A 10,450-nucleotide genomic window follows, 5' to 3' on the forward strand; every position below is an offset into this window, starting at 1 on the left:
AAGAGATTAAAAACAAAAGTAAAAGGTGATAGAAAAGGGGCTAGAATCCTAAACACAATAATTCAGTGATTTGCACATAGGGACAAAGAGAAGTTTAAGAATAGCCAGTACAAAGAAATTGGGGGGGGGGGGGGAGCTAGAATGAAAAATCCCCAAGATCTGAGAAATTAAGTAGAAATTCAAAGCAAGAACAGGAGTGCCATATGACCAAAACAGGAAAATGCTGTATGTTCAGGACCAAATCAAAAGACAATGGAAGCAGTATACTGAGGAACTGTACAAAAGAAATGAAACAATGACAGATTCCTTCAAAGAAGAATCATTTAAAGATGAAGCCACAATCATAGGTCTGAAACTAATGGGCCAAACAAAGCAGCTTCTGACTGCTTCAGGGGCATGGTGTTTAGACAACGCACATCACAAAGCAGCCAGAAGCTGCTCCAAGGCCACCTGAGGTGGCATAAAGCTGTCAGCAAAAGCAGCAGATTTAATCCATTCCTGCCGGTGGCCCTTTTGGGACCATGGTGGTAGCCTGCTTCAGGAGCAGGCCATGCAGTCACCATGGTCACAGTGCGATCACAGCCAGAGATCACACTTTCTAGGCCATCTGCTTCAGCCCCTAGAACAGTGGTTCCCAACCTTCCTAATGCCGTGACCCTTTAAAACAGTGACCCAAACCCATGAAATTATTTTTGTTGCTACTTCATAACTGTAATTAAATAGGTGTTTTCCAATGGTCTTAGGCGACCCCCATGAAAGGGTTATTCGACCCCCAAAGGGGTCCCAACCCACAGGCTGGGAACCACTTCCCTAGAAAATGAAATCCAAAAGGCTCTCAAAGCGCTTGAGAGAACGAAATTACCAGGTGCAGATGATAGAAAAATAGAGCTGTTTCAAGCTACAGAGACAGAATTCCAACAAAAATTTGCCAACTAATTAGGAAAACTAAACAGTGACCCACAGACTGGAAATGCTCAATGTGCACTCTAATCCCCAAAAAAGGTAACACCAGGGACTATAGTACAATTGGGCTATTGTACTGATCTTGCATACAATGTTTTGCAATAAAAACTTTTACCAGAAATGAAACAAAAAGTGCCAATCATCCAAGCTGTGTTCAGGAAAAGAAGAAGCACTAGGAATCATATTGAATACATATAATAGAATGCATTAAAGAAATTCAGAAGAAAATCAACCCATGCTTTATAGATTATACCAAAGTCTTTTACTGTCTTTGATCATGAGAAATTATGGTCCCCTCTGAAAGAAATGGGCATTCCACAACATTTGATTAACTTGATGCATAACTTCTACTCTTCTACATCAGTAGTTTAAGATTTAAGAAGTTGCAGCACATAATTTCTACATCAGCAAATTAAGATATACAGGCAATAGCATGTTACTTGACAAAAATAATGGAAACTTGGAGCAATTAAAGTTAAGGAAGAACATGACAAGGCAGGGTTACATTTAAACATTAAGAAGACAAAAATAATGACCACTGGTGATTAACATAACTTTAAAGCGGGTAATTAAGACCTTGAAATAGCAAAAGATTTTGTATACATAGGTTCAGTCATTAAACAAAATAGAGACTGTGGTCAATAAATCAGAAGATTATGACTTGGAAGAGCAGTTATAAAGAAATGATAAGTATATACAAGTGTATACACATATCAGCAGACACCAAAGTCAGAGTAATCCGTGACATACTACATTGGCTTTCTGTGCATGGATGTGAAAGCTGAAAAGTGAAGAAAGCTGATAGGAAGAAAATTAATGTATTTGAAATATGCTACTTATAGATAGTTCTATGGATACCATGGCCTGCCATAGATAGATAGATAGATAGATAGATAGATAGATAGATAGATCACGGGGAAATATCATAATGCTTGGTAAGGGAGAAGGCAGTAGAAAAAGAGGAAGACTGTATTCCAGGAGTACAGACTTGATCAAGGAAGTCATGGCCCTGAGTCTATAAGAACTGAGCATGGCAGTCAATGATGGGGACTCTTGGAGGTTTCTCGTTCATAGGGTCATTATAAGTTAAAGTCATCCTGACAGCAAATAACAAAAAGAAACAAATACACCGTGACTCAATTACTGTTTTTTAAAACAATACTTCAAATCTAGTATGAACATGGCCCATCAAAAACCCTGAAACACCAAGCAATTTTTTGGCTTTTATTGTGCAGTAGGAATTGGGGACTGCAGAATAAGCTCCAAAGTATTTTGTGTGCTTATGGAATGGCTTTGCTGCAGGTTTATCAGTTTCACAACATCTGTCTGAAGATAAAACTATTTATATTTCTTGAGAAAACTGCAGCCAAGGCTGCATTGTATCAGGACTTTAGAAGTTTGTTCCTAACCTGAAGATAGGTGGTGAGGTGAGAGTCCAAAGACACTAGTCACTGTTGCGTGACTGGTGATATTCAGCAATATCGATCCTGCTTCCTGAGCTGCAATTTTAACTGGTACCTACCTGGCCCAAAAATATACTTCACATACTTTCTGGCAAAATCGTGGCACAGTTTCATCAGTGCATAATATAACTGTGCTATGTCAGCATCTTACAGAATTTGAAGTAGGACCAGTAAACTGTGAAGCCACACAGGTTAGGCATGCAGCAATTCCTGTTATCCACTGGGACCAACATCTTTAAAAAGTGCCTTTGACCAATGCAGGCCAGTAGTGTTAGGCCTAAATCCAACTGGCAATCCCAGTTAGCAGACCCACTGAATCAATGGAATTCATAAAGTATTCATTAAGGGCCCGAACAGACAGGCCAAAATAAAGCTGCTTCGGGTCACTTTGGAGGTATGTTGTTTAAATGCTGCAATGCATCCTGAGAGGCCGGAAGCCGCACCAAAGCCATGCTCCAGCCCTAAGGACTAGAACGCAGCTTTAACCGCAGCCTCTGGACTCTTAAGACGCATGTGTCATTTAAACAGCATACCTCCAAAGTGACCCAAAGCAGCTTTATTTTGCCCTGTCTGTTCAGGCCCATTGATACATTGTGGAGAGTTGTTAAGGAAACTGAAATTGCAACAAAGTTAAAACTAAGAAAGAAACCACACCAGCTGAAATAAGTAACAAATGCCATAAGCAACAACTGCTTTATATACATTTACTGAAGTAACATTTTGTTGGAACACTTATGCAATAAAAGTTCAGTTCTTATTTTATTAAAAGCTTGTCTGCATTTTGAGTTACATAGGCATTATCATTACAAGGCTTTTGAAAGAATTTTTTTAAAGGGGTTTGTTTTATTTTGGAGACAGCAGTGGGGAAGAAGGGCCAGAGTGCTGTCATCCATAGAGTATAATAGCTACTGGAAAAGTGTACGTGACAGACCCTTACACCTACTGTCTCCAAGGAATTTGAGGAATGATTCTGCTTGAAGTTGCAGCACATCTCCTAAGACTGTATATAGGCTCTCATTTTTGCAAATTTTTAGGTGAGATGAATTTGGATGCCATAGGGTGAGAATCTCCCTTATCTCAACAACCACAATGCAGACTGGAGTAGCAGCCCAAAATTTAACTTTTCCAAGCTCTGACACAATACATGAATGAAACTCGTGTGAAAGGGATCTAGGAATCCAAGTAGACCACAAGTTGAACATGAATCAACAGTGTGCTGCAGCAGCTAAAAAGGCCAATGCAATTTTAGTCTGCATCAATAGAAGTATAGTGTCTAGATCAAGGGAAGTAATAGTACCACTCTATTCTGCTTTGTTCAGGCCCCACCTGGAATATTGTGTCCAGCTCTGGGCACCACAATTTAAAAAGGATGTTGAGAAACTGGAGCATGTCCAAAGGAGGGTGATCAAAATGGTGAAGGGTCTAGAAACCATGTCCTATGAGGAACGACTTAGGGAGCTGGGGATGTTTAGCCTGGAGAAAAGAGGGTTAAGAGGTGATATGATAGCCCTGTTTAAGTATTTGAACAAATGTCATATTGAGGAGGGAGCAAGCTTGTTTTCTGCTGCTCCAGAGACTAGGACCCAGAGAAATGGATGCAAGCTACAGGAAAAGAGATTCCAGCTCAACATTAGGAGGAACCTCCTGACAGTAAGGGCTGTTCAACAGTGGAACACACTCCCTGAGAGTGTAGTGAAATCTCCTTCCTTGGAGGTATTTAAACAGAGGCTGGATGGCCATCTGTCCGTGAGGCTTTGATTGAGAGTTACTGGATGACACTTGTGGTCTCTTCCAACTCTACTATTCTATGATTCTTTATGGAGCTCTGAAAACAGATAGAAGCTCAGGCACACTAAACATGCCAGTTGCCCCTGAGTGTTATCATAACAGGACACCCATGTTGAGCCTCCCAAAAGTATACAGACAGTGATTATTGGTACCTTTAATAGAAACATTGATATCTATTTATCTATTTGGCAAATGCTGCATTTCATAACTGCAGCCCTTCAATGGGAGGAGTTGCACTTGCCAAGATTCTTATATCCTTAGGTGCCCTTTCTCAAAGCTACTTTGGCAAAGGCTGTGCTGTGTAACTTTGTTTTGGTTTTCTTAACAAAGAAAAAAAAGAAAGTGGTGTTACTATGTAACTTACTATGTAAGTGGTAAACATGGCATTCAAGCTTAGGCAGTTAGAGGGAAAGCCACATGATAAATATTTTTGTAACAGCTACATTCAGTAGCAGCAGTAGTAACAATAGTATTTTCTTATTTGCAAGCACAGCTTCCCAGTGCAGCCATGTGGACACCTAGGCCTGACATGTGCTAAGATCTCCTTGCAGGCCCAAGGCCTTCAAACACAGCATACTCTAAATATGAGACCAGCAGCTGATGGAGCATAGTGGGAATGACTTCTTGTTTATGGCAACCCCATCATAGGAATAATGGTGGTGGTGCACCTGAAGACCTAGGTATCACCTAAACAAATTTGGAAGCCATGCCTTGTCCCATGGCTTTTCAAGAAGCCCCCAATTCAAATCTCACTTCAACCATCAATTCAGCAGATGACTATTAAACAAGCCACTCTTCTTTAATAGAAGCCCACCTGCAACACTGGGGTAATAAAACTGGTCTGCATTAAAGCGGTATTACAAGGATTACACAATAATGCACACAAAGCACTGGAAACACTTGCAGGTCCTCTATAAACATTCAAAATGCTTGCTCCACAATTAATGAAGAGCCCTATAGGTTGAACGCGGCTTCAAAAATTCTCTTTAGGAAACAAACTTTCCAAGATTTACCAGCAACAAATAGCTGACAAAAGTCCCCAAGACAATGTTTCAAGCAACAGCTTTGAGGACACCGGCCCAAGAAATAAAGAGCAAGCTGCACTCGCAAAAGCTGAGTTTGAAAGGCATTTGCTCTCCTGAAAATTCAGCAACATTGGCAGAAGCTAGTAAGGGGGGAAAGGGGGGAAAGGGGGGATTTTCCAAACCTTTCCCCTCTTACTGTTGAGGAAAAGCCACTCTTTTTTGTCTTATTTCCCCCTTTGTCAATGCTTTGTTAATGTTAATGAGAGCCAGAATGGGGAAGTGGTTTGAGCATGCAGAGTTCGGATCCTGGCTGGGTGCACTGTTAAAATCGGACCTGCAACTTCATTTCCATACACAAAGGGCTTATAATTTCAATGGACATCCTCATATACCAATGACATATATATGTCTGAACCTGGCTTCCACTCCACCAAATGCATCTGAGGAAGTAGACTGACGTCTCCAAACATTCATGTTGCCAATATTTTTCAGTTAATCTTAAAGGTGCTACAAGATCTCTCTCTATATTATTATTATTATTATTATTATTATTATATACAACTGCATCTGAGGAAATAGACTGAAGTCTAGGAAAGCTCATGCTGCCAATTTCTTTCCTTTAGTCTCAAAGGTACTACAAGATCTCTCTCTACATTATTATTATCATCATTAGTAGTAGTAGTAGTATTATATCCAACTGCATCTGAGGAAGTAGACTGAAGTCCTGGAAAGCTCTTGCTGCCAATTTGTTTCAGTTAGTCTCAAAGGTGCTACAAGATCTCTCTCTACATTATTATTATTATTATTATTATTATTATTATTATTATATCCAACAGCATCTAAGGAAGTAGGCTGAAGTCTCAGAAAGGTCCTGCTGCCAATTTCTTTCTTTCAGTGAGTCTCAAAGGGGCTACAAGATCTCTCTCTATATATATATATTATTATTACTATTATTATTATTATTATTATTATTATTATATCCAACTGCATCTGAGGAAGTAGACTGCAGTCTTGGAAAGCTCCTGCTGCCTACTTCTTTCTTTCAGTCAGTCTCAAAGGTGCTCCAAGCTCTCTCTACGGCAAGTCACACTCTCTCAGCCTCAGAAGAAAGCAGGGGCAATCAAACCCCCTCTGAAGGAAATTGACCATGTAAACTCCGTGTAACAACAACAACAACGCTGGCAAAGGAAGCTCTGGGGTAAGAAGAAGAAAATAAACATGGCTTGGGAGAACTTTAAGGAGCCCAGGTGCACTTCAATGAGAGGTTCCTTCTCCAAGGGAAAAAACAGGAAGGAAAGTAAGAGTGCACTACGATTGCAAGCAGCAGCAGCAGCAACGACAGCAGGGAGAAGGGGGAAAGCCCTGCCTCCAAGTGCCTCTGCTGGTGCTGCTGCAAGTGTTGCAAGCTCTGCACTTACTTGCGTCCCACTTGCCACGACCCCTGGCAGCATCGCGACAGGGAAAGGGCTCAGGACCCTCCTCACTGGAGGGCAGGAAGGAAGGAATGGGGCAGCTGCCAAGGTTCTTCTTCAGCCAAACCCTGGGAGCCCACTTCCTTGGAGGAGTCAGCTGATCCTCAGGCGGAAGAGTCCCTTTTGCAACACTCTCCTCCTCCTCCTCCTCCTCCTCTGCTCTGCTCAAGGCCTCGTTCCTTAAGGGGCAACCTCCCCCAAGCAGTCCTGCCTTCCTAGGGCCAACCCAAAGGAACACGATTGCCTCTTGCAAGCTCTTGGTGGTGGCCACATGGCTCTTCCAAAAACATCAGAGCCCTGAAAGCAGCAGGCAAAGGGGATCCTGCAGAAGGTGGGCTGCCATCAGGAGGGGTGGTCTCTTCACCCCAAAGGAGGACAAGGCCCAGCCAATAATAATAATAATAATAATAATAATATGATTTATTTATATTCCGCCTTTTCATATTGGGAACCAAGGCAGAGCACAACAATTGTAAAAATGCCATAAAATAAAATGACCATTCAAAACAGATAGTTCCCTATCCCGAACCTCCCCCCAATAAAAAAAAACCTTAATAAAAATGTAGGACATTCAAGGACAAGGGAGGGCAGGACAATCTGATGGGGGGGGGCACCCATCCAAATGCACATGCATGCTTCTTGGTCATGCTCCCCCTGGGCAGAAGGGGGAAATGGAAGATGTGACCTGGAAAAAGGAGGACCTCTGGTCATCCTGGCTTTCATAGACAAGGGAGCGTCCTTGCTCAGATACAAGTGGTGAGGTGGAAAGCTCAGGGACAGACCTCTGTGTGTGCATGTGTGTAGAAATGTCCTTAGCAATGCACACACACACTGTGTGTGAAAATGCCCATAGGAATGCACACGCTCTGCATGTGAAAATGCCCATAGGAACGCGCATGCTCTGGGTGTGAAAATGCCCATAGCAAAGTGCACTCTATGTGTATGAAAATACCCATAGGAAAGTGCACACTCTGTGCGTGAAAATATCCATAGGAATGCACACACTCTGCATGTGAAAATGTCCATAGGAATGCACATGCTCTGCATGTGAAAATGCCCATAGGAAAGTGCACGCTCTGTGTGTGAAAATGCCCATAGGAACGTGCACGCTCTGGGTGTGAAAGTGCCCATAGGAACATGCACACTCTGGGTGTGAAAATGCCATAGGAACGCGCACACTCTGTGAAAATGCCCATAGGGATGGAAAGTGAGTGCGGCGATTTATTTTATTTTATTTCATTTCATTTCTATCCAGCCTTTCTTCCCTGGAGGGGCCCATGGCGGCTCACAGATAAAGCCTTTAAAACTGTAATAGAATTCAAACAATTAGAACGTCTCTATATAAAGTCACATAAACTATACGCAATATAAAATATAAAATCATGTAAAATATATACGTTAAAAAAACAGATTAAAAACCCACCTGCACCGTAAAAACACCCTGCTATGCATTATGTACAGAAAGCCTGCCGGCATAAAAATGATTTTACTTGGTGGTGAAAGGCCAGCAGGGAGGAGGCCAGCCTAGCCTCCCATGGAAGGGAGTTTCAGAGGGTGGGAGCAGCCACCGAGAAGCCTCTCTCTTGTGTCCTCACCAGGTGAGCCTGTGATCTTGATGGGACCGAGAGAAAGCCTTCTCCTGATGATCTCAAGACTCTTGCAGGTTCATATGGGGAGATACAGTTTCTCAAAGATGAAGTGACAAGTTCAGTTTTACCAATGGTTGTTGGAGGACAAGGCAGGGATGTTGCCTAAAGCCAAGGTTAGTGAACAACCATATGAATGAGTGCTGGGATGTAGTGTGGGAGCCAAAAGCATGCATATTGTGCATTTTGGTTGACCCAATAAAGGCATCACTCTTTTGTGGATTTTCAATATTATTGTACTTTGCTGCGGTCAAGATGTCCCATACCTTGGATCAAACACTGTTCAGAAGGAAGACTGCAGTCAAGAAACCAGAAGAAGACTAAGAATGGGAAGGATAACCATAAAAGAACTAGACAAGATCCTAGGACCTAAAGAGTAAAGATATAATGCTGAACACAAAAGTTAGGCACCTCCAAAGCAGATAGGAAAGCAACTCATTTGCGATGTGGAGCTGGAGAAGAGAGCCGAGGATACATGGACAGACAAGAAGACAAACAAAGTGGTCCTTGAATCGATCAAGGCTGAACTCCCCTGAAAGCCAAGGTGATCAAGTTGAGACTTGTCACATCATGAGAAGGAATGACTCATTAGAAAAGACAATAATGCTAGGAAAGGTAGAGGGTAGTAGCAAGAGAGGAAAACCACACACCAATTGGATAGACTCAATTCATGGACCTGAATTTACAGGACCTAAGCAGAACAGTGGAGGACAAAGGGCTCTCAGAGATGTCTCACCCACAGGATCACCATGAGTCAGGAACAATTTAACAACAACAAACAGTCAGGTTATAGTATTGTGCCAATTGTGGAGTAAGTGTATAAATGTGATGGACCTAAAAATACTCTCATTTTGTAAATGAACAAAGGAAACATCCCCTAAGGCAGGGGCGGGAGAAGTGCAGCCTGAATGTGGTGCCTCACCTCATGGTCATTTTTGGACATACAGTAGCTGCCTTCTCCCACAGTGTCCCAGACAGATCTGTTGGGAAAGGAATGTCACTCAGGGAGAAGGCAGAGAGCCAGCAGGCATGCTGTAGTCATCAAAGGTATTGCTCTGCTCACATTTATTGCTGCTTTTGCATGGCAGGATCTGTTTGTGTGGATGGGGGCAGGGGCCAGGCCAAGGAATGAGTGAATAGTAGTGAGGTGTCGCGGAACAGACATGTGTCTGTGACTCACAGTCTACTCTGTGCCTAAGCTATCCTGCTGCCTTCAGGTATGCTGAAAGACAATGATCTGTTGCCAGCACTGAAGTGAGATTTGGCTGTCAGTCTTATCTGCTTCAATATGTGGAATGGGGGAAGTTGTCTTACAGCTCATGCAACAAAATAACTTCATCCAACCTGACTCCTTCTCAGCTGCAGCAAATAAAATTTTGCTACAACTGTCAGTTCACATATTATGTGGTGGAAGAGGAAGGTCAGTTTGCCCCCAAAACCAAACCAAAAGGCCCAAGGCTGCTGGGAATATACCATCTTCCTCTCTGTAAGGCAAGAGGGAGCAACTTGTGAGAAGCTAGGTGGTGAATGTTTACTGTAGGCTATGCTGGTTAAGGGTGATGGGAGTTGCAGTCTCAGAGCATCTGGAGGAACACATGGTATCCATTCTGCTCCGGTAAAAGGAGGATCAGGCTGGATTCAACTGGATTAAAATGTTTAACAATCCAAAAAAGCAGGGCTCTGTATTGCTCCATTTCAATAAATCCCCTCTAAATTCTGGCATTCTCAAGAAGATCACTCTCCCATCCTTACTGCCTATGTTCCCCACCCTCTGCCTGTCATCCTGTAAGCCACGAAGTATATCTTTGCTTTTATTCTAACTGTATGTTCTGGACCTGTTTATTGTAGTCACTCTGAAATGGCTGGAATTATTTTGTAAGTGTTTATGCCATACTGATCCATAACGAGAGAGGGAAAAGCTGATAAAGGGATATCTTTAAATGGATCAAGATCGCTTGGTGATGTGACATAGCATGTCATTATCTTATCTAATGTGCATTCTGCAATAAACTCTCTGCTTTGAATATTTATTTTCTTATCACATAAAGCTCAAATACTTTGGTATATAACATAAGATAGTTGCAGAATTCTCT

General features: G+C 42.2%; 1 protein-coding gene across 1 annotated transcript in view; it reads right to left on the bottom strand.

Annotated features, from left to right (window-relative positions):
- The window catches only part of LRMDA (leucine rich melanocyte differentiation associated), a 929,993-nt gene extending 923,185 nt beyond the window's left edge, over positions 1–6,808 (bottom strand). Inside the window, exon 1 of the mRNA XM_089507925.1 lies at positions 6,658–6,808. Coding sequence (XP_089364051.1) covers positions 6,658–6,690 — 33 coding nt within the window. The 5' untranslated portion in view covers positions 6,691–6,808. The remainder of the gene's footprint in view (positions 1–6,657) is intronic.
- Positions 6,809–10,450: the final 3,642 nt, after the last annotated feature.

This window comes from Sceloporus occidentalis, unplaced genomic scaffold (assembly GCF_023333645.1).
Source record: "Sceloporus occidentalis isolate IW3139 unplaced genomic scaffold, rSceOcc1.0.p SCAF_2, whole genome shotgun sequence".
NCBI lineage: Eukaryota > Metazoa > Chordata > Lepidosauria > Squamata > Phrynosomatidae > Sceloporus > Sceloporus occidentalis.